Raw genomic sequence first — 24,278 nt, forward strand, 5'->3', positions numbered from 1 at the left:
CCACCTGTGTGCACTCTAAGTGTCACATGATCTGTCACATGATCTCAGTATATTTACACCTGTTCTGAAAGGCCCCAGAGTCTGCAACACCACTAACCAAGGGGCACTATGAAGATCAAGGAGCTCTCCAAACAGGTCAGGGACAAAGTTATGGAGAAGTACAGATCAGGGTTGGGTTATAAAAAAAATATCCAACTTTGAACATCCCACAGAGCACCATTAAATCCATTATTAAAAAATTGAAAGAATAGGGCCGCCCACCAAAACTCACAGACCAGGCAAGGAGGGCATTAATCAGAGGCAACAAAGAGACCAAAGATAACCCTGAAGGAGCTGCAAAGCTCCACAGTGGAGATTGGAGTATCGGTCCACAGGACCACTTTAAGACGTACACCACAGAGCTGGGCTTAACAGAAGACTGGCCAGAAAAAGCCATTGCTTAAAGAACAAAATAAGCAAACATGTTTGGTGTTCGCCAAAAGGTATGTGGGAGACTCACAAACATATGGAAGAAGGTACTCTGGTCAGATGAGACTAAAATTTAGCTTTTTGGCCATCAAGGAAAACACTATGTCTGGTGTAAACCCAACACCTCACCCCGAGGACACCATCCCCACAGTGAAGCATGGTGGTGGCAGCATCATGCTGTGGGAATGTTTTTCCATCGGCAGCGACTGGGAAACTGGTCAGAATTGAAGGAATGATAGATGGCGCTAAATAAAGGGAAATTCTAGAGGGAAACCTGTTTCAGTCTTCCAGAGATTTGAGACTGGGAAGGAGGTTCACCTTCCAGCAGGACAATGACCCTAAGCATACTGCTAAAGCAACACTCGAGTGGTTTAACTTCTTTGGGAACGGGGGCAGTATTGAGTAGTTTGGATGAATAAGGTGCCCAGAGTAAACGGCCTGCTACTCAGGCCCAGAAGCTAGAATATGCATATAATTAGTAGTTTTAAAAAAAAGTGATTGCCTATCCAATATACAGTGTCTATGGGGTCAGATTGCACTAGATGTCAACAGTCTTTAGAATGTTGTTTCAGGCTTCTACTGTGAAGGGGGAGCGAATAAGAGCTGTTTGAATCAGTGGTCAGGCTGAAAGCCTTTAGTTTAGTCACGCGCGCGGCCGTGAGCGCGAGCTCTGTTCCCTTTCATTTCTAAAGACAAAGGAATTGTCCGGTTGGAACATTATTGAAGATTTATGATAAAAACATCCTAAAGATTGATTATATACATCGTTTGACATGTTTCTACAAACTGTAATATAACTTTTTTGACTTTTCGTCTGGACTTAGTGCTCGCACCTTGTGCATTTGGATTACTGTACAAAAAGGAGGTATTTGGACATAAAGATTAACTTTATCGAACAAAACAAACATTTATTGTCAAACATGGAGACCTGGGAGTGCCATCCGGTGAAGATCGAAGGTAAGTGAATAATTTTAACGCTATTTCTGTCTTTTGTGACACCTCTCCTTCTTTGGAAAATGGCTGTATGGTTTTCTGTGACTAGGCGCTGACCTAACATAATCGCAAAGTGTGCTTTCACCGTAAAGCCTTTTTGAAATCTGACACAGCGGTTGCATTAAGGAGAAGTTTATCTTTAATCGTATGTTCAACACTTGTATCTTTTATCAATGTTTATGATGAGTATTTCTGTAATTTGATGTGGTTCTCTGCACTTTCACCGGATGTTTGTTTGAGACAAGGCATTTCTGAACATAAAACACCAATTTCAAATGAGGTTTTTGGACATAAAGTTGGGACGCTAGCAACATATCCCAGAGAAGTTTAAGGGGAAACATTTAGCAGCAGTGCAGGTTGTAGGTGCAGGTTGTAGTGTGAGTGGAAGTAGGGAGAACACGCAGCAGTGCAGGTTGTAGTGTGAGTGGAAGTAGGGAGAACACGCAGCAGTGCAGGTTGTAGGTGCAGGTTGTAGTGTGAGTGGAAGTAGGGAGAACATGCAGCAGTGCAGGTTGTAGTGTGAGTGGAAGTAGGGAGAACATGCAGCAGTGCAGGTTGTAGCGCGAGTGGAAGTAGGGAGAACATGCAGCAGTGCAGGTTGTAGCGTGAGTGGAAGTAGGGAGAACATGCAGCAGTGCAGGTTGTAGTGTGAGTGGAAGTAGGGAGAACATGCAGCAGTGCAGGTTGTAGCGTGAGTGGAAGTAGGGAGAACATGCAGCAGTGCAGGTTGTAGTGTGAGTGGAAGTAGGGAGAACATGCAGCAGTGCAGGTTGTAGTGTGAGTGGAAGTAGGGAGAACATGCAGCAGTGCAGGTTGTAGTGTGAGTGGAAGTAGGGAGAACATGCAGCAGTGCAGGTTGTAGTGTGAGTGGAAGTAGGGAGAACACGCAGCAGTGCAGGTTGTAGTGTGAGTGGAAGTAGGGAGAACACGCAGCAGTGCAGGTTGTAGTGGAAGTAGGGAGAACATGCAGCAGTGCAGGTTGTAGTGGAAGTAGGGAGAACATGCAGCAGTGCAGGTTGTAGTGTGAGTGGAAGTAGGGAGAACATGCAGCAGTGCAGGTTGTAGTGTGAGTGGAAGTAGGGAGAACATGCAGCAGTGCAGGTTGTAGTGTGAGTGGAAGTAGGGAGAACATGCAGCAGTGCAGGTTGTAGTGTGAGTGGAAGTAGGGAGAACATTTAGCAGTGCAGGTTGTAGTGTGAGTGGAAGTAGGGAGAACACGCAAACCTGAAGATGTAGAAGCTTGTTCTCCAGTAGAATCTTCTCTGTTTTCAGCCCGGTAACGTCACGCTCTTGCTTGAGTTTAGAATCTAAAACAGAACAACCCAGGCACATCGCCAGTAAGACAAGGCAGGTCAGGCTGTGTGACACATCACAATAGGAATATTGTCGTTTTATAGGTCATGTAAATGATGTTCCCACAGACTAGCAGATAATAATAGTAATAGCAACCTTGAAACAGTCCAAGTTGTTTTTCCAGGTTGTGTTTTCTGTTGGTGAAATCAGAAGGTAGAAACATGAGTACAGCAACACAATGACTTATACCATCCACTTGTTGTTTTAGTGCTCGGTGACTTAGTGCTAACCCTAACCCTAACCCCCCCCCTAACCCCCCCCCCCTCCCTAACCCCCCCCCTAACCCTAACCCCCCCCCTAACCCTAACCCCCCCCCCCTAACCCCCCCCCTAACCCCCCCCTAACCCCCCTAACCCCCCCCCTAACCCTAACCCCCCCCCCTAACCCTAACCCTAACCCCCCCCCCTAACCCCCCCCTAACCCCCCTAACCCCCCCCCCTAACCCTAACCCCCCCCCCTAACCCCCCCTAACCCCCCCCTAACCCCCCCCCCTAACCCTAACCCCCCCCCTAACCCTAACCCCCCCCCTAACCCCCCCCTAACCCCCCCCTAACCCTAACCCCCCCCTAACCCCCCCCCTAACCCTAACCCCCCCCTAACCCCCCCCCTAACCCCCCCCCCTAACCCTAACCCCCCCCCCTAACCCTAACCCCCCCTAACCCCTTACAGAACGGATGTCCTGGCGTTGTCCTCCTTCTGCTGCACTTCCTCTGCTACCTTCTGACATGTCTTCAACGACACCTGAGAAGATAAACACACGTCAAATCATCACCGTACTAAAACACTTTGACACCAATACTTCAAAATGGTTTAAGTTGAGTGGGTTGAAACCAGGCAGACAAGAATGAGGATTTATTGTCCCGTTAGATAATACTTTTACCTGTGTTTTCAGCAGGTCTTTCTCCAGCGCCGTCTTCTCCTGTCTCAGCTGGACATTATCCACGCACTGCTTCTCTGTTGTCTCTTCATAATAAACAGTTCCACAGGAAAGACTTGAGTTACATACATCCGCCAGTAGACTATTACAATATGGGTATATCAGCGGTTGAGGGTTTACAGAAAGTAGAATTATAACCAGAGACAATACCTGCTACCATCTTCAGCTGGTCCTCAAGTCTCTTCTTTCTGGAGAACAGAGAGAGAACAGAGATGTCAGTGGAACAAGAACCCTCAAGTCTCTTCTTTCTGGAGAACATAGAGAAGATGTCAGCGGAACAAGCACCAAACAAAATGCTGTAAATGTTCTTGATGAGTCTTACAGAGTCTCTGTGTTGTTGTTCTGCTCCTTCAGCCTCTCCACTTCCTCAAGAAGCTGCTGGGACAACTTCTCAGCGCTCTATAGGACAGAAACACAACTCTGTTAGAGCTCTCCAGGACAATAGGACACAACTCTGTTAGAGCTCTCCAGTACAATAGGACACAACTCTGTTAGAGCTCTACAGGACAATAGGACACAACTCTGTTAGAGCTCTACAGGACAATAGGACACAACTCTGTTAGAGCTCTACAGGACAATAGGACACAACTCTGTTAGAGATCTCCAGGACAATAGGACACAACTCTGTTAGAGCTCTAGAGGACAATAGGACACAACTCTGTTAGAGCTCTCCAGGACAATAGGACACAACTCTGTTAGAGCTCTCCAGGACAGTAGGACACAACTCTGTTAGAGCTCTATAGGATACAACTCTGTTAGAGCTCTCCAGGACAATAGGACACAACTCTGTTAGAGCTCTAGGACAATAGGACACAACTCTGTTAGAGCTCTCCAGGACAATAGGACACAACTCTGTTAGAGCTCTCCAGGACAATAGGACACAACTCTGTTAGAGCTCTCCAGGACAATAGGACACAACTCTGTTAGAGCTCTCCAGGACAATAGGACACAACTCTGTTAGAGCTCTCCAGGACAGTAGGACACAACTCTGTTAGAGCTCTCCAGGACAGAAACACAACTCTGTTAGAGCTCTACAGGACAGAAACACAACTCTGTTAGAGCTCTCCAGGACAATAGGACACAACTCTGTTAGAGCTCTCCAGGACAATAGGACACAACTCTGTTAGAGCTCTCCAGGACAATAGGACACAACTCTGTTAGAGCTCTCCAGGACAATAGGACACAACTCTGTTAGAGCTCTCCAGGACAGAAACACAACTCTGTTAGAGCTCTACAGGACAGAAACACAACTCTGTTAGAGCTCTCTAGGACAATAGGACACAACTCTGTTAGAGCTCTCCAGGACAGTAGGACACAACTCTGTTAGAGCTCTATAGGATACAACTCTGTTAGAGCTCTCCAGGACAACAGGACACAACTCTGTTAGAGCTCTCCAGGACAATAGGACACAACTCTGTTAGAGCTCTACAGGACAGTAGGACACAACTCTGTTAGAGCTCTCCAGGACAATAGGACACAACTCTGTTAGAGCTCTCCAGGACAGTAGGACACAACTCTGTTAGAGCTCTCCAGTACAAAACACAACTCTGTTAGAGCTCTATAGGATACAACTCTGTTAGAGCTCTCCAGGACAACAGGACACAACTCTGTTAGAGCTCTCCAGGACAATAGGACACAACTCTGTTAGAGCTCTACAGGACAGTAGGACACAACTCTGTTAGAGCTCTCCAGGACAATAGGACACAACTCTGTTAGAGCTCTCCAGGACAGTAGGACACAACTCTGTTAGAGCTCTCCAGGACAATAGGACACAACACTGTTAGAGCTCTCCAGGACAATAGGACACAACTCTGTTAGAGCTCTCCAGGACAATAGGACACAACTATGTTAGAGCTCTCCAGGACACAACTCTGTTAGAGCTCTCCAGGACAATAGGACACAACTCTGTTAGAGCTCTCCAGGACAATAGGACACAACTATGTTAGAGCTCTCCAGGACAATAGGACACAACTCTGTTAGAGCTCTCCAGGACAATAGGACACAACTCTGTTAGAGCTCTCCAGGACAATAGGACACAACTGTTAGAGCTCTCCAGGACAATAGGACACAACTCTGTTAGAGCTCTCCAGGACAATAGGACACAACTCTGTTAGAGCTCTCTAGGACAGTAGGACACAACACTGTTAGAGCTCTCCAGGACAATAGGACACAACTCTGTTAGAGCTCTTCAGGACAATAGGACACAACTCTGTTAGAGCTCTTCAGGACAATAGGACACAACTCTGTTAGAGCTCTCCAGGACAATAGGACACAACACTGTTAGAGCTCTCCAGGACAATAGGACACAACTCTGTTAGAGCTCTCCAGGACAATAGGACACAACTCTGTTAGAGCTCTCCAGGACAATAGGACACAACTCTGTTAGAGCTCTCCAGGACAATAGGACACAACTCTGTTAGAGCTCTCCAGGACAATAGGACACAACTCTGTTAGAGCTCTCCAGGACAATAGGACACATCTCTGTTAGAGCTCTCCAGGACAATAGGACACAACTCTGTTAGAGCTCTCTAGGACAATAGGACACAACTCTGTTAGAGCTCTCCAGGACAATAGGACACAACTCTGTTAGAGCTCTCCAGGACAATAGGACACAACTCTGTTAGAGCTCTCCAGGACAATAGGACACAACTCTGTTAGAGCTCTCCAGGACAATAGGACACAACTCTGTTAGAGCTCTCCAGGACAATAGGACACAACTCTGTTAGAGCTCTCCAGGACAATAGGACACAACTCTGTTAGAGCTCTCCAGGACAATAGGACACAACTCTGTTAGAGCTCTCCAGGACAATAGGACACAACTCTGTTAGAGCTCTCTAGGACAATAGGACACAACTCTGTTAGAGCTCTCCAGGACAATAGGACACAACTCTGCTACAGCTCTCCAGGACAATAGGACACAACTCTGTTAGAGCTCTCCAGGACAGAAACACAACTCTGTTAGAGCTCTCCAGGACAATAGGACACATCTCTGTTAGAGCTCTCCAGGACAATAGGACACAACTCTGTTAGAGCTCTCCAGGACAATAGGACACAACTCTGTTAGAGCTCTCCAGGACAATAGGACACAACTCTGTTAGAGCTCTCCAGGACAATAGGACACAACTCTGTTAGAGCTCTCCAGGACAATAGGACACAACTCTGTTAGAGCTCTCCAGGACAATAGGACACAACTCTGTTAGAGCTCTCCAGGACAATAGGACACAACTCTGTTAGAGCTCTCCAGAACAATAGGACACAACTCTGTTAGAGCTCTCCAGGACAGAAACACAACTCTGTTAGAGCTCTCCAGGACAATAGGACACAACTCTGTTAGAGCTCTCCAGGACAATAGGACACAACTCTGTTAGAGCTCTACAGGACAATAGGACACAACTCTGTTAGAGCTCTCCAGGACAATAGGACACAACTCTGTTAGAGCTCTCCAGGACAGAAACACAACTCTGTTAGAGCTCTACAAGACAATAGGACACAACTCTGTTAGAGCTCTCCAGGACAATAGGACACAACTCTGTTAGAGCTCTCCAGGACAATAGGACACAACTCTGTTAGAGCTCTCCAGGACAATAGGACACAACTCTGTTAGAGCTCTCCAGGACAATAGGACACAACTCTGTTAGAGCTCTCCAGGACAATAGGACACAACTCTGTTAGAGCTCTTCAGGACAATAGGACACAACTCTGTTAGAGCTCTACAGGACAGAAACACAACTCTGTTAGAGCTCTCTAGGACAATAGGACACAACTCTGTTAGAGCTCTCCAGGACAATAGGACACAACTCTGTTAGAGCTCTCCAGGACAGTAGGACACAACTCTGTTAGAGCTCTCCAGGACAATAGGACACAACTCTGTTAGAGCTCTCTAGGACAGTAGGACACAACTCTGTTAGAGCTCTCCAGGACAATAGGACACATCTCTGTTAGAGCTCTCCAGGACAATAGGACACAACTCTGTTAGAGCTCTCCAGGACAATAGGACACAACTCTGTTAGAGCTCTCCAGGACAATAGGACACAACTCTGTTAGAGCTCTCCAGGACAATAGGACACAACTCTGTTAGAGCTCTCCAGGACAATAGGACACAACTCTGTTAGAGCTCTTCAGGACAATAGGACACTACTCTGTTAGAGCTCTCCAGGACAATAGGACACAACTCTGTTAAAGCTCTCCAGGACAATAGGACACAACTCTGTTAGAGCTCTCCAGGACAATAGGACACAACTCTGTTAGAGCTCTCCAGGACAATAGGACACAACTCTGTTAGAGCTCTACAGGACAGAAACACAACTCTGTTAGAGCTCTCCAGGACAATAGGACACAACTCTGTTAGAGCTCTCCAGGACAATAGGACACAACTCTGTTAGAGCTCTCCAGGACAATAGGACACAACTCTGTTAGAGCTCTCCAGGACAATAGGACACAACTCTGTTAGAGCTCTACAGGACAGAAACACAACTCTGTTAGAGCTCTCCAGGACAATAGGACACAACTCTGTTAGAGCTCTCCAGGACAATAGGACACAACTCTGTTAGAGCTCTCCAGGACAATAGGACACAACTCTGTTAGAGCTCTCCAGGACAATAGGACACAACTCTGTTAGAGCTCTACAGGACAGAAACACAACTCTGTTAGAGCTCTCCAGGACAATAGGACACAACTCTGTTAGAGCTCTCCAGGACAATAGGACACAACTCTGTTAGAGCTCTCCAGGACAATAGGACACAACTCTGTTAGAGCTCTCCAGGACAATAGGACACAACTCTGTTAGAGCTCTCCAGGACAATAGGACACAACTCTGTTAGAGCTCTACAGGACAGAAACACAACTCTGTTAGAGCTCTCCAGGACAATAGGACACAACTCTGTTAGAGCTCTCCAGGACAATAGGACACAACTCTGTTAGAGCTCTCCAGGACAATAGGACACAACTCTGTTAGAGCTCTCCAGGACAATAGGACACAACTCTGTTAGAGCTCTACAGGACAGAAACACAACTCTGTTAGAGCTCTCCAGGACAATAGGACACAACTCTGTTAGAGCTCTCCAGGACAATAGGACACAACTCTGTTAGAGCTCTCCAGGACAATAGGACACAACTCTGTTAGAGCTCTCCAGGACAATAGGACACAACTCTGTTAGAGCTCTACAGGACAGAAACACAACTCTGTTAGAGCTCTCCAGGACAATAGGACACAACTCTGTTAGAGCTCTCCAGGACAATAGGACACAACTCTGTTAGAGCTCTCCAGGACAATAGGACACAACTCTGTTAGAGCTCTCCAGGACAATAGGACACAACTCTGTTAGAGCTCTAGAGGACAGAAACACAACTCTGTTAGAGCTCTCCAGGACAATAGGACACAACTCTGTTAGAGCTCTCCAGGACAATAGGACACAACTCTGTTAGAGCTCTCCAGGACAATAGGACACAACTCTGTTAGAGCTCTACAGGACAATAGGACACAACTCTGTTAGAGCTCTCTAGGACAATAGGACACAACTCTGTTAGAGCTCTACAGGACAATAGGACACAACTCTGTTAGAGCTCTACAGGACAATAGGACACAACTCTGTTAGAGCTCTCCAGGACAGTAGGACACAACTCTGTTAGAGCTCTCCAGGACAATAGGACACAACTCTGTTAGAGCTCTAGAGGACAAAACACGGTCATGATGAGTAGAATGAAGCATTTCACATCTCTTACCTGCTTAGCCTCCAGCTCTGCCCGCATGGCTTCGTACCCTGCATGTTGCTTTTCCAGAGAAGCTACTTTCAACTGCAGATCATCAAGTTGTATACGCAGCTTATTGGTCTCCCTGGAACAATGTTGTGTGACAGAAATAATCAACAACTTTATGTTGCCAAACCATATACGTTTCCAAACACATGTCAAATACTTACAAAGACATAAAAGAGCATTTAGTAAAGAGAGAATTAGAAAACGGAAATATCATACCTCTGGGATCTCTGGAGCTGTAAACAAACTGTCAAGGAAAACACTTCATAATAATTAATTAAGCCTTTTATCCAAAGCATTCATGCGTGCATACATTTTACATACTGGGGGGAGGGTCCTAGGAATCGAACACACCATCCTAGCGTTGGCATCGCTACGCTCTATCAACTGAGGTAGAGGACCACTTCTAACAACAATGACAGTGGCGCAAAGGGGGTGGCAGGTAGCCTTGTGGATAAGGCTGTTGGGCCAATGGGGGTGGCAGGTAGCCTTGTGGGGAAGGCTGTTGGGCCAATGGGGGTGGCAGGTAGCCTTGTGGATAAGGCTGTTGGGGCCAATGGGGGTGGCAGGTAGCCTTGTGGATAAGGCTGTTGGGGCCAATGGGGGTGGCAGGTAGCCTTGTGGATAAGGCTGTTGGGGCCAATGGGGGTGGCAGGTAGCCTTGTGGATAAGGCTGTTGGGGCCAATGGGGGTGGCAGGTAGCCTTGTGGGGAAGGCTGTTGGGGCCAATGGGGGTGGCAGGTAGCCTTGTGGATAAGGCTGTTGGGGCCAATGGGGGTGGCAGGTAGCCTTGTGGATAAGGCTGTTGGGCCAATGGGGGTGGCAGGTAGCCTTGTGGATAAGGCTGTTGGGGCCAATGGGGGTGGCAGGTAGCCTTGTGGATAAGGCTGTTGGGCCAATGGGGGTGGCAGGTAGCCTTGTGGATAAGGCTGTTGGGGCCAATGGGGGTGGCAGGTAGCCTTGTGGGGAAGGCTGTTGGGGCCAATGGGGGTGGCAGGTAGCCTTGTGGATAAGGCTGTTGGGCCAATGGGGGTGGCAGGTAGCCTTGTGGGGAAGGCTGTTGGGGCCAATGGGGGTGGCAGGTAGCCTTGTGGATAAGGCTGTTGGGGCCAATGGGGGTGGCAGGTAGCCTTGTGGATAAGGCTGTTGGGCCAATGGGGGTGGCAGGTAGCCTTGTGGGGAAGGCTGTTGGGCCAATGGGGGTGGCAGGTAGCCTTGTGGATAAGGCTGTTGGGGCCAATGGGGGTGGCAGGTAGCCTTGTGGATAAGGCTGTTGGGGCCAATGGGGGTGGCAGGTAGCCTTGTGGATAAGGCTGTTGGGGCCAATGGGGGTGGCAGGTAGCCTTGTGGGGAAGGCTGTTGGGGCCAATGGGGGTGGCAGGTAGCCTTGTGGATAAGGCTGTTGGGGCCAATGGGGGTGGCAGGTAGCCTTGTGGATATGGCTGTTGGGGCCAATGGGGGTGGCAGGTAGCCTTGTGGATAAGGCTGTTGGGCCAACGGGGGTGGCAGGTAGCCTTGTGGATAAGGCTGTTGGGGCCAATGGGGGTGGCAAGTAGCCTTGTGGATAAGGCTGTTGGGGCCAATGGGGGTGGCAAGTAGCCTTGTGGGGAAGGCTGTTGGGGCCAATGGGGGTGGCAGGTAGCCTTGTGGATAAGGCTGTTGGGGCCAATGGGGGTGGCAGGTAGCCTTGTGGATATGGCTGTTGGGGCCAATGGGGGTGGCAGGTAGCCTTGTGGATAAGGCTGTTGGGCCAACGGGGGTGGCAGGTAGCCTTGTGGATAAGGCTGTTGGGCCAATGGGGGTGGCAGGTAGCCTTGTGGGGAAGGCTGTTGGGGCCAATGGGGGTGGCAGGTAGCCTTGTGGATAAGGCTGTTGGGGCCAATGGGGGTGGCAGGTAGCCTTGTGGGGAAGGCTGTTGGGGCCAATGGGGGTGGCAGGTAGCCTTGTGGATAAGGCTGTTGAGGCCAATGGGGGTGGCAGGTAGCCTTGTGGATAAGGCTGTTGGGGCCAATGGGGGTGGCAGGTAGCCTTGTGGATAAGGCTGTTGGGGCCAATGGGGGTGGCAGGTAGCCTTGTGGATAAGGCTGTTGGGGCCAATGGGGGTGGCAGGTAGCCTTGTGGATAAGGCTGTTGGGGCCAATGGGGGTGGCAAGTAGCCTTGTGGGGAAGGCTGTTGGGGCCAATGGGGGTGGCAGGTAGCCTTGTGGATAAGGCTGTTGGGGCCAATGGGGGTGGCAGGTAGCCTTGTGGGTATGGCTGTTGGGGCCAATGGGGGTGGCAGGTAGCCTTGTGGATATGGCTGTTGGGGCCAATGGGGGTGGCAGGTAGCCTTGTGGATAAGGCTGTTGGGCCAACGGGGGTGGCAGGTAGCCTTGTGGATAAGGCTGTTGGGGCCAATGGGGGTGGCAGGTAGCCTTGTGGATAAGGCTGTTGGGCCAATGGGGGTGGCAGGTAGCCTTGTGGGGAAGGCTGTTGGGGCCAATGGGGGTGGCAGGTAGCCTTGTGGGGAAGGCTGTTGGGCCAATGGGGGTGGCAGGTAGCCTTGTGGATAAGGCTGTTGGGGCCAATGGGGGTGGCAGGTAGCCTTGTGGGGAAGGCTGTTGGGGCCAATGGGGGTGGCAGGTAGCCTTGTGGATAAGGCTGTTGAGGCCAATGGGGGTGGCAGGTAGCCTTGTGGATAAGGCTGTTGGGGCCAATGGGGGTGGCAGGTAGCCTTGTGGATAAGGCTGTTGGGGCCAATGGGGGTGGCAGGTAGCCTTGTGGATAAGGCTGTTGGGGCCAATGGGGGTGGCAGGTAGCCTTGTGGATAAGGCTGTTGGGGCCAATGGGGGTGGCAAGTAGCCTTGTGGGGAAGGCTGTTGGGGCCAATGGGGGTGGCAGGTAGCCTTGTGGATAAGGCTGTTGGGGCCAATGGGGGTGGCAGGTAGCCTTGTGGATATGGCTGTTGGGGCCAATGGGGGTGGCAGGTAGCCTTGTGGATAAGGCTGTTGGGCCAACGGGGGTGGCAGGTAGCCTTGTGGATAAGGCTGTTGGGCCAATGGGGGTGGCAGGTAGCCTTGTGGGGAAGGCTGTTGGGGCCAATGGGGGTGGCAGGTAGCCTTGTGGATAAGGCTGTTGGGGCCAATGGGGGTGGCAGGTAGCCTTGTGGGGAAGGCTGTTGGGGCCAATGGGGGTGGCAGGTAGCCTTGTGGATAAGGCTGTTGGGGCCAATGGGGGTGGCAGGTAGCCTTGTGGATAAGGCTGTTGGGCCAATGGGGGTGGCAGGTAGCCTTGTGGATAAGGCTGTTGGGGCCAATGGGGGTGGCAGGTAGCCTTGTGGATAAGGCTGTTGGGGCCAATGGGGGTGGCAGGTAGCCTTGTGGGGAAGGCTGTTGGGGCCAATGGGGGTGGCCGGTAGCCTTGTGGATAAGGCTGTTGGGGCCAATGGGGGTGGCCGGTAGCCTTGTGGATAAGGCTTTCCCCGTGTGGAGACACGCCTCGCAGTCACGTGATTCGCAAAAATGTAATAATGACAAATACTTTACCTCAGTAAGGTCACTCCCATAGAATTCTTAATGGTCACTCCCATAGAATTCTTAATGGTCACTCCCATAGAATTCTTAATGGTCACTCCCATAGAATTCTTAATGGTCACTCCCATAGAATTCTTAATGGTCACTCCCATAGAATTCTAATGGTCACTCCCATAGAATTCTAATGGTCACTCCCACTAAGGACGAGGCTAGTACAATACATAATCACCTTTAACCTCTCATCCCACTGTAACCAGTGAAGTTAACAAAACAGATCCTTGTAATGATGGTGTTATATTGTAATGATGGTGTTATATTGTAATGATGGTGTTATATTGTAATGATGGTGTTATATTGTAATGATGGTGTTATATTGTTATGATGGTGTTATATTGTTATGATGGTGTTATATTGTAATGATGGTGTTATATTGTAATGGTGTTATATTGTAATGATGGTGTTATATTGTAATGATGGTGTTATATTGTAATGATGGTGTTATATTGTAATGATGGTGTTATATTGTAACACTAGTGAAGTTAAAACAGTGTTCATCAGCACCAGAGCCAATCAGAACAGTTTTCTGTTCTGTTCATTCCAAGGGAGGCACTGAGACCTAATAACTGAAGAGAGGCTGAAGAGCATGAATGGCTGAGACCTAATAACTGAAGAGAGGCTGAAGAGCATGAATGGCTGAGACCTAATAACTGAAGAGAGGCTGAAGAGCATGAATGGCTGAGACCTAATAACTGAAGAGAGGCTGAAGAGCATGAATGGCTGAGACCTAATAACTGAAGAGAGGCTGAAGAGCATGAATGGCTGAGACCTAATAACTGAAGAGAGACTGAAGAGCATGAATGGCTGAGACCTAATAACTGAAGAGAGACTGAAGAGCATGAATGGCTGAGACCTAATAACTGAAGAGAGACTGAAGAGCATGAATGGCTGAGACCTAATAACTGAAGAGCATGAATGGCTGAGACCTAATAACTGAAGAGCATGAATGGCTGAGACCTAAGTGAAGAGAGTGAATGGCTGAGACCTAATAACTGAAGAGCATGAATGGCTGAGACCTAATAACTGAAGAGCATGAATGGCTGAGACCTAAGTGAAGAGAGTGAATGGCTGAGACCTAATAACTGAAGAGCATGAATGGCTGAGACCTAATAACTGAAGAGTGTGAATGGCTGAGACCTAAGTGAAGAGAGTGAATGGACTTTTGAAAGGATATCTTCACACTTTCCTTGATATTCCCTCAGCAGGTGACTGAAAGACAGTTAAACAGATTACATTAGTAGTCTACCGTTTCTAAAACAGACTAGTCATTCACTCCTCCTGTTACATTAAACATGGTAGGCCTGGCTAGATGTTTTACCTTGTCATTTACAGTTCCAAAACACGGCTAGCTACATCAGATGAGTCTAGATAGAGTCTAGGGGTCATATTCAGTCAAACCAGCCATCAGGTCAATGACAACACTGCTGCTGCTCTGTGAAGTGTAACATACAGGCATATGGCTTTAACGTCGTGTAGTTAGCTGTTTGATTGAATAGCCCCGCCCACCCTGAGTATGTATGTAGTTAACTGTTTGATTGAATAGCCCCCTCCCGGAGTATATATGTACGTGTAGCTAGCTGTGTTTTAGGGACCTGTACAGTACCATCTCATCACACAAGTCTAATAACGTTAGTTACTTACTCGGAGTCAATACTTCTCTGTTTCAAAACCAGCAGAGCTGCCACATATTCGTTTAGGTTCTACAATGAGAGAGGATGGATTGTCCGTCAGTATAGTTTGGTGAAATATGATCTAACTATCTTTTCTCCAGGTCTGAAGCGAGTATACAACAGTAGCCGGAGCCTTTCTCAACTCACCTGGTGAAGCACAGTGCAGTTGTGACAGGCTCCGGTAGTTGCTCCTGACGCGAGTTTGGAATGATTCTCCCCCGGCATCATGATAAGTAGTCAGTTACTGTCCAATATCCCAAACTAGTAATGCAAAAATATGTCCAAATAGAACTACTGACATTAAAAACACAAGACACCTGACAACAAATTCGGCATGACACAAACGCACTGCCCCACGTTGACTCAGGACCCAAAATATAGCCGGGGTTGTCTATAGAAATGCCGGTCTGAAAATGTCAGACCTACGCGTTATATTTTTCAGATTTTTTATTTATTACATTTCTATATTATTATTATAAACAAAAAAATCAATACAAAAGGTACATGGGGGAACACAAGCATATATAAAGAATATGCAAAGGACAATTGGACTAGGGGGTACAATTATCACATTACACAAGGACCTTAAGCGGCATATACACATGTATCATTCTAACAGCTTTTTTGTTGTATTTAATTGTCTTAAAATAAAGTTACATTTATTTTTGTAATGTAAGAAAATGTGGTGTTTTGTTTGTAAATTTACATTTGTGAATATGAAATTTGGCCAAAAGAATAATGAAATTAACTGTTTCAGCTTATTTCTATTGTAGGTAAAGAATCCAAGCAGTACATCTCTCCATAATAGTGTAAAATCTTAATAAATGTGTTTGATTATAAATCTACTGATGTCTTGCCAGATTCCTTACATGAATACAATGCCATGAATACATACATACAATGCACTGTTTCTGGGTGGTCATTACAAAAGGTACAATTTGATTTCGTTTTTATTAACTTCTTCATAATATCGTGGTTGGCAGGATAATATTTATGAATAATTTTAAAAGAAACTTCCTTAATTTTGTTAATAAGTAGGTATGTGGGTGGCAACATCCACACTTTTTTCCAACAGACATTATCAATAAAACCATTCCAATAAGGCATGATAAGGTTTAGATACAACATCCTGTTGAAACAAGGTTTGTATCGCTCTGTTGTTGAATGGACCAACATGACATAATGACAACATCCTGTTGAAACAAGGTTCGTATCGCTCTGTTGTTGAATGGACCAACAGGACATAATGACAACATCCTGTTGAAACAAGGTTCGTATCGCTCTGTTGTTGAATGGACCAACAGGACATAATGACAACATCCTGTTGAAACAAGGTTCGTATCGCTCTGTTGTTGAATGGACCAACATGACATAATGACAACATCCTGTTGAAACAAGGTTCGTATCGCTCTGTTGTTGAATGGACCAACATGACATAATGACAACATCCTGTTGAAACAAGGTTCGTATCGCTCTGTTGTTGAATGGACCAACAGGACATAATGACAACATCCTGTTGAAACAAGGTTCGTATCGCTCTGTTGTTGAATGGACCAACAGGACATAATGACAACATCCTGTTGAAACAAGGTTCGTATCGCTCTGTTGTTGAATGGACCAAAATAAAAACGAATCTTTCTTACTGATGAGTCACCAGGGTTAATGGAAGGTATGTTCTGAGGGTCAGGTCTTGACACGTTCCTGAATAATACAGCAACACCTGAGGGAATGGCATCTAAAACAATGGCACCATTTTTAGGTGATACAGGGATCTTGTAAAATGATAAGAGTTCCTTCTAATGAAGTAAAAGACCCTCTGCATTTACCAGTTGGCTCACCAACAGCATATTATTTCAGAACCAATATTCTAAAAACAAAAAAAATAATACGAAGCTATCCTCTGTTATCAGGTCTGACTAGTCAATAAAGATAATACGAAGCTATCCTCTGTTATCAGGTCTGACTAGTCAATAAAGATAATACGAAGCTGTCCTCTGTTATCAGGTCTGAGTAGTCAATAAAAATAATACGAAGCTATCCTCTGCTATCAGGGGCCTGTTGCACAAAACTAGGATAAGGGATTAAGCCAGGATATCTTGGTGATCCTGGCTCAATTGATCCGTAATCCGGTTGCACTAAAGATGGATAGGGGGCAGGAGGATATGTTATGGTATAAATTACCATGGATATTTATTCTGTGGAGCTAGCCTGCTCCAGACCAGGCTAAATTCCAGGATCTATTTAATCTCATCCCTAATGTCAGTCAGCAGTCACCACAAATGGAAACCAATAGTTATTTCACTGCTCACTATACATTGTTATCACATATAACTAGACCCACTGTTATTATTTAAACGTTTGTGATCATTAATTTCAATGATTTTGGATAAAAAATGATTTTTAGATGATGTTGCTATCATTAGATAATTTACAGTTTCCCATAGACTATAAGGCTATATATAAAATGATAGAATATTAGGGCCACAGAGGGGAAAAAAACACAAGTCATAATATTGTAACCAGTTGTTTTAAAGGAGGACAGTTGTTAAAATGACAGATGTGGGGCATTTCGTGAAATTGTACTTCAGTATGGTTTCATAAACAAAGACATGCTGATGTGCCAGAATATTAAGTATCACATTGTCATAAGTATCAAAACTGTAAAAACAATATGTAGCTTTTCTGCAGAAAGAACCAGCCTCATAAATTTATGACTTTATCCTTTTTCTTCAGTGTGGCCCTAGTACTCTGTCATATAAACAAATACACATTCCATATGAATATAAAAACACAATGTGTAACATTATGTTCCTTTATTGAATAAGGACAAAACAAAGCAGGTAAACCATCAGCTCCTTTCGAAACTGAAGTCACAGTGACTCTACAAGATGGAAAGCACAGAATCCAAGCATATTATACAAAATGATACATACACATTCAAAGGTCTGTATATAACACACCCTGCATGTCTGCACACTAAAATAAATGCAGGACAAATCCATACACATCAACTGAACAGACAAATGAATGGATGCAGTAGCCTCCCTGCAGCCTTGTATTACACACAGTATACCGCACAAACATCATAAGAGGCCAAATTCGTCAAAAAACGAACCCAAAAAAAACCAAATTCCTCTGCCACCGCAGGACATATTTAACCAAAATTGAAAGCACACATACTAACTAAAATAATTCAACACATATTGGTCCCTCAGCAGCCGACCACTGTCGTCATCAGGGAAGATTGCCGGATTGTCCCAGTCCATGGCTGGTGGCACTCTGGGGGCCCTCTCCTTCCTCAGGCAGGCCACATTGTGGAGGACAGCACAAGCCACAGTAATATCACATGCCCTAACAGGGCTGACCCTTAATTTGTGAAGGCAGTGAAAGCGTGCCTTCAGGAGGCCAAAGGTCATTTCAACTCTGGCCCTGGTCCTGGCATGGGCATGGTTGTAGGCCTGCTGTGCTTCCTGGGGGTCTGTGAAAGGTGTCAGGAGAAAAGGCTGGCAGCCATACCCCCTGTCTCCCAGCAACACACCAGAGAATTCACCTGTCAACACAAAATCTCATCATTACTACCTCATAAACACAGTGATATTCTTGACACAGCCATGATGGTTATAAATAGGGGTTGTGTGGCTTACCTTGTGATAGGCACTGATAGATTTCAGAGGCCCGAAAGATTCTGGAGTCATGGACTGAGCCAGGCCATTTTGCCACAACATTGCTGATCACACAGTCAGCATTGCAGACCATCTGAAATCATAAGATGAGGAATATTACACCAATCAATGCACATCACTGGCAATGCAGAGTGTTCGTCAATGGACAATATCAAAAAGTTATGTTCACCTGAACATTAATGCTGTGAAAGGATTTCCTATTCACAAAATCGGCCTCATGGGCACCTGAGGGGGCTTTTATCCTTATGTGTGTGCAGTCCACTGCACCAATGACATTGGGGAAACCTGTCACACAAAGTAATGAGTATCCTACTATGTGTTAACAGTTGTCCTGTAATTTGTAGATCCTCTTACCTGCAATCCTATAGAACTCCTCTTTGATGTCACAGAGTCTTCTGTGGCCAGGGAAGGAGATGAAGACATCTGCTAATGCTTTGATAGCCAGACACACACTCCTTATTGTGCGGCAAATTGTGGCCTTGTTCAGCTGTTCTGCATCCCCCACTGAGTACAGGAAGGCTCCACTAGCAAAAAAGCGCAAGGCCACACAAACCATTTGCTCCACACTCAGTGCATGGCTCCGTGCAGTGCGGTGCTTAATCCTGGGACCCAGTAGTCTGCATAGATACCTGATGCCATCTGCAGAAAACCTGTATCTTTCATATAGATGGTCATCAGGGAAGGCCAGTGGGTCCAACCGGTCCCTGAAGACCCTTTCTCGCCTGAAGGCTCTCCTCAGCACAAGTGCTTCTTCATCCACCACATCTCGCACGAATGGGCATGCCATTGTCAGAGCAGAAAGGAACACACAATTTTGGGCCTTCATATAGGCTAGTGGCCACACCTGGTGCTGGGGGGGTGGGCAAAAGAGGGCGATGCCTTATAACGATGACTTGGTTGTACTGATTGCTGGGAAAATAAAAAAAACCTTAGAAAGATGCCACCGTCCTGTGTGCTCACAATAAGAGCTCATATGTCATGGCTCACTTGACTTTACGAGAATATACCTAATTTTTATTTTGAGCTGTGTCATCTTCTTGGAGCTGGGGGAGGAAAGAAAAATAATGATTAATACATTTGTGTTACAGTTAGCATACAGTGTACATTGAAGGCATATCTCACCTCCCTCTCAAGTTTTTTTTATTTCAAGGTCCAGTTTCCTAATTGTCCTCTTTTTTATTTCGGACTCCAGTGCAAGATTTTCCATCTTTTTCTTCTTGTACTGAATGTCTATGTCTGCCAGTTCTATTTGGCGCCGGAGGTGGTTGCCATACAACTTTCTGATAGCTTGTGAGCTCTGTGAACACAATACAATTAGCGCAGCTGGAATTTGGCAGGATGTGGTGTCCTTTTATTAATACGCACTATGTTGCCAGGCTGGTTTTCCCACTGTATAGCATCTGGGTCCTGTAAAAGAAATTAGATTTTTTGATTTTGATGAGGACTCCTCACCATTGTAGAGTAAATAGTACTTTCACAGTCTTAACATGATACCTCATGCCTTCTGGAATCCAGAGAGATGGTCTCCTCCTCATCATCGTCTCCATCATGTGCTGTTGCTGCTGCACTGGGGCCTTCACCCTATCACATTTAATCGGATTCATATTGAAGCTAGTAGACAAGACATGCCAGGCCTACAGTATGCCTTTGATGGAGTACTCACTGGATCAGCATCGTCTGGTGCTTGTGCTGGTGGCTCTAACAGGAACACAGTGCTGCCAGACACTGCAAGGCAATAGGTAAACCAAAGTCAGACAGTCCAAATTGATTCAATATGAATGTGGTTGTATCCCATGTAGAGATGGAAGGACATACCTTGAATGAAGCGGGTGGCATCTTGGGAGGAACCTATGCTCGTCTCTTTCCCCCCAGGGATCCCCTCTAAGACGGGCCTGCCTTTATTTAGCTCCAAGGCCATGTCCTCTGCTGGGGTAAGGTCAGCCTTTGGTGACCCACCACCCGTGCCTTGTCTGTGGGTATTCTTTTTCACTGCTAAAACAGTACAGACAATGTGTGAGCAGGCACCTTCTGGGTACAATATATGCTTGTGCTTTGTTAAATATTAGTCAGGGACCATACCATTCTGCAGAATGTTCTTGTATTTGATTTTGACCTGCTGCCATGTCCGTTTTGGCCCGTTCATGTTTAATCTACACACACACACACACACACACACACACACACACATTTAATGGAGTCACACTGCAAAAAATTACTTGGTATTTTTGTCTTGTTTTCAGTAAAAATATCAAAAAATTTATCATAGCTTTATACAGTGTGATGGAGTTACTTTACACAATTTCACTCATATCTGCAGTGCATTTCAATTAAAAATTTAACCGTTTCATAATTACAGTACAACTGCATTTTTGGAGATGTGAATTAAATATTTGAATTGTAATTGTGATGTTTCAGCGGAGCGGTGAGTGTGTAATTGTGCACTACTTACGCATTCAGGCGGTCTGCAATACTTTGCCACGCTTTTTCTCTTTGCTTTATCACTGTGGCGGTGTTGCCTTTCTTCTTAATTATATCTTTTACCTCCTCGTATGCCTCCATGAGGATTTGTGCTTCCGACGGGGAAAAGTACGCGGCTCTAGTTGCCATGGTAAATCAGTTAATCTGTGATCTGTGGCGGGGTCTATTTGAGTGAGCCGTGAGCGCGCACCTATCCAGGATTGGTTTCACCTGGCTTAATGAATCCGTGTCTGCTCATCCTGGCTTGGTCTTTGTGCAACCAATTAAGCCTGGACGCACATGTTTTGGCTTCATTGAGCTCAGCTGAGTCATTTATCCCGGATGTCTTAATTCTACTTTTGTGCAACAGGCCCCAGGTCTGAGTAGTCAATCAAAATAATACGAAGCTATCCTCTGTTATCAGGTCTGAGTAGTCAATAAAGATAATACGAAGCTATCCTCTGTTATCAGGTCTGAGTAGTAAATAAAAATAATACGAAGCTATCCTCTGTTATCAGGTCTGACTAGTCAATAAAAATAATACGAAGCTATCCTCTGTTATCAGGTCTGAGTAGTCAATAAAGATAATACGAAGCTATCCTCTGTTATCAGGTCTGAGTAGTCAATAAAGATAATACGAAGCTATCCTCTGTTATCAGGTCTGAGTAGTCAATAAAGATAATACGAAGCTATCCTCTGTTATCAGGTCTGAGTAGTCAATACAAATAATACGAAGCTATCCTCTGTTATTAGGTCTGACTAGTCAAGCTTGTCTAATACTAGTCTGATATTGTTAGAAGTATGTCTGTTCCTCATAAAGCCAGACTCTGTTTCAGCAATGATTGCACCCAAGACTTCTTAAATTATTTGTGCAAGTAGTAAGGCTAATATCTTGTAGTCATTATAATGTCTGGAACCTGTTTTGTTACTCCAAGTGAATGATCTGTCGGCCGGAAACCTCTCTCTCCATATATCAATAAGATCAAATTCTTTCCATAAAAAGTATTAAACCTAAATTCTGATTGGTTGGTCTACCTGGGGGCCATCGATCAGTTGAATTATCTATTGTAATGTTAAAGTCCCCTCCTATCAATTATAACGATTTGGGACATTCTGATAACCAATGAAGTATATGTTTCTCTACAGATTCAAGCAACTCATCATTCCCATGTTCGGTGTTGTACCCCTAGAAGTTTACAGTAATGAGCGTAATGTCATTGTAACTGATCACAAGATAAATCAAGTGACCAAAGGGGTCACAGTCCGAGTGTAGAATATTACCACCACAGGTATTTGTCATTGTAATGACCCCAGCGGAGCGTTCAGAGCCATGGGACTTCCAGTAGTTATAATCAGCAGAAATTGAGCGCGACTCCTAAAAAATATATATATTTTTTCGAAGTTGTTTAGCAAATAAAAATAAGGCCTTGTGCTTCACATTGTTTCATAACCCCCAGACCTTTTACATTTTTAAAATCAGTTTCTAAACCCAGAGGCGCTACATTGCGAGACTTGTGTGAACGCTTGGGAGGTAGACCACATATTATCCATTATATTATCCATTATATTATCCATTATATTGATAGGTGAGGTTCATGACTTTGTGGCTGTGGTAACTAGTGACGAGCAGGCACAACTTCGATATCAAGTGTTTTTTCCCCTCAAAGTTAACGGGATGTCACGTGTCCTACTTATATCAGTACAGGCATAGCAACCTAATCATTACGATACGTCTATTCGATTAAATAAGCCACACGTAGCAAATAAGTCATTACATTTTTGATCTCCATACAAAAACTCCTCGCTTGGTGAGCGGAAAAAACGCCACCTACTGGAGAAGACAGATTTTGAGCCCAGCGTCGCCTCTTCCTGTCAGAGAAGACCAAACAGGATGTTCTTCTTCTTCGGTGGAGTTTAACGGCGGTTGGCATCAAATATGTTGCGTCACCGCCACCAACTGAACTACAGTGTAAATCCATTTAACTGTGTTACGGAAAAAGGGGAAACGGGAAAAATAGAATTTATATTTAAATTGTTTAAATTAACCCTTATTTTCCTAGGTAAATTGACTGAGAACACATTCTCATTTACAGCAACGACCTGGGGAATAGTTACAGGGGAGAGGAGGGGGGTGGCCATGATGGTAACAACTAACCCTCATTAAACCCACCACCTTAATCCACTACTTTAACCCCATCTGATCCTACCCCAGGCCACTGACCTGAGAGGACAGACCTTATTCCACTAGAGAGGACAGCCCTTATTCCACTAGAGAGGACAGACCTTATTCCACTAAAGAGGACAGACCTTAATCCACTACTTTAACCCTCTCAGGGGGCAGTCTGACAGACTACAGCCTCTCTGCAGCTCCACCGAGGGCTTGGCCACAGCTCTCTATACTTCCCTGCTGCGTCCTTCTCTGTACACTTAATGAAGCGTGTCTGAGAGAGAGACAGGGAGACTATATGGAACAGATTTTTCATTTGTACATTTTTACTGGTAATGATTTAATTGATAAGACTAGGTAACGGGTCATTATCGGAGGAATCTCAAATCTAAAATATATTTGGATTTGTTTAACAATATTTTGGTTACTACATGATTCCATATGTGTTATTTCATAGTTTTGATGTCTTCACTATTATTTTACAATGTAGAAATAAAGAAAAACCCTTGAATGAGTAGGTGTTCTGAAACTTTTGACAAGTAGTGTGTATATATATATATATAAATGTCAAAAGTTTTAGAACACCTACTCATTCAAGTGTTTTTATATATATACTACCGATCAAAAGTTTGGGGTCACTTAGAATTTTTTTGTCCATTTTTTTTGTCCATTAAAATATCATCAAATTGATCAGAAATGCAGTGTAGACATTGTTAATGTTGTAAATGACTATTGTAGCTTGAAACGGATGATTTTTAATGGAATATCTACATAGGCGTACAGAAGCCCATTATCAGCAACCATCACTCCTGTGTTCCAATGGCACGTTGTGTTAGCTAATCCAAGTTAATCATTTTAAAAGGCTACTTGATCATTAGAAAGCCCTTTTGCAATTATGTTAGCACAGCTGAAAACTGTTGTTCTGAATAAAGAAGCAATAAAACTGACCTTCTTTAGACTAGTTGAGTATCTGGAGCATCAGTATGTGTGGTTTCGATTACAGGCTCAAAATGGCCAGAAACAAAGCACTTTCTTCTGAAACTCGTCAGTCTATTCTTGTTCTGAGAAATGACGGCTATTCCATGAGAGAAATTGCCAAGAAACTGAAGATCTCGTACAACGCTGTGTACTACTCCCGTCACAGAACAGCTCAAACTGTCTCTAACCAGAATAGAAAGAGGAGTGGGAGGCCCCGGTGCACAACTGAGCAAGAGGACAAGTACATTA

The 24,278-nt window shown here is 45.4% G+C and overlaps 2 protein-coding genes across 5 annotated transcripts in view; both read right to left on the reverse strand.

The window, feature by feature from the left end:
* Positions 1–15,128, reverse strand: part of ice1 (KIAA0947-like (H. sapiens)) — a 31,261-nt gene extending 16,133 nt beyond the window's left edge. The window contains exons 1-11 of the mRNA XM_071395627.1: positions 14,892–15,128; positions 14,716–14,774; positions 14,248–14,283; positions 9,725–9,742; positions 9,473–9,584; positions 4,074–4,150; positions 3,902–3,939; positions 3,695–3,777; positions 3,482–3,555; positions 2,911–2,948; positions 2,686–2,768 (exon numbers count right to left, since the gene is read on the reverse strand). Coding sequence (XP_071251728.1) covers positions 2,686–2,768; positions 2,911–2,948; positions 3,482–3,555; positions 3,695–3,777; positions 3,902–3,939; positions 4,074–4,150; positions 9,473–9,584; positions 9,725–9,742; positions 14,248–14,283; positions 14,716–14,774; positions 14,892–14,972 — 699 coding nt within the window. The 5' untranslated portion in view covers positions 14,973–15,128. The remainder of the gene's footprint in view (positions 1–2,685; positions 2,769–2,910; positions 2,949–3,481; positions 3,556–3,694; positions 3,778–3,901; positions 3,940–4,073; positions 4,151–9,472; positions 9,585–9,724; positions 9,743–14,247; positions 14,284–14,715; positions 14,775–14,891) is intronic.
* A 2,205-nt stretch (positions 15,129–17,333) lies between these two features.
* Positions 17,334–21,795, reverse strand: LOC139572831 (putative nuclease HARBI1). 4 transcript variants are annotated; one of them, XM_071395630.1, is made up of 9 exons: positions 20,243–21,730; positions 20,091–20,152; positions 19,922–20,008; positions 19,793–19,834; positions 19,550–19,724; positions 19,435–19,470; positions 18,782–19,336; positions 18,389–18,500; positions 17,446–18,294 (listed from the first exon to the last, which is right to left on the reverse strand). In XM_071395630.1, the coding sequence occupies exons 1-5, from the start codon at positions 20,343–20,345 to the stop codon at positions 19,557–19,559; spliced, it is 462 nt and encodes a 153-aa protein (XP_071251731.1). In that variant the 5' UTR covers positions 20,346–21,730; the 3' UTR covers positions 17,446–18,294; positions 18,389–18,500; positions 18,782–19,336; positions 19,435–19,470; positions 19,550–19,556. The 4 variants fall into 4 exon arrangements, 3 of the variants coding, with proteins under 3 accessions (XP_071251729.1, XP_071251730.1, XP_071251731.1); XR_011674497.1 differs by having other exon boundaries at positions 17,461–18,294; positions 19,550–19,834; positions 20,243–20,419; positions 20,507–21,782; XM_071395628.1 differs by having other exon boundaries at positions 17,334–18,294; positions 19,550–19,834; positions 20,243–21,795.
* Positions 21,796–24,278: the final 2,483 nt, after the last annotated feature.

Source organism: Salvelinus alpinus, chromosome 4 (genome assembly GCF_045679555.1).
Source record: "Salvelinus alpinus chromosome 4, SLU_Salpinus.1, whole genome shotgun sequence".
NCBI lineage: Eukaryota > Metazoa > Chordata > Actinopteri > Salmoniformes > Salmonidae > Salvelinus > Salvelinus alpinus.

Bases quoted from the DNA above. Each gene is read 5' to 3' on its own strand.
- LOC139572831 (XM_071395628.1), bottom strand. From the start codon at position 18,850: ATGTCTTCATCTCCTTCCCTGGCCACAGAAGACTCTGTGACATCAAAG. The intron at 18,501-18,781 runs GTAAGAGGATCT...TTATGATTTCAG, and splicing joins GGAGTTCTATAGGATTGCAG to ATGGTCTGCAATGCTGACTG. The intron at 18,295-18,388 runs GTAAGCCACACA...TTGTGTTGACAG, and splicing joins CTATCAGTGCCTATCACAAG to GTGAATTCTCTGGTGTGTTG.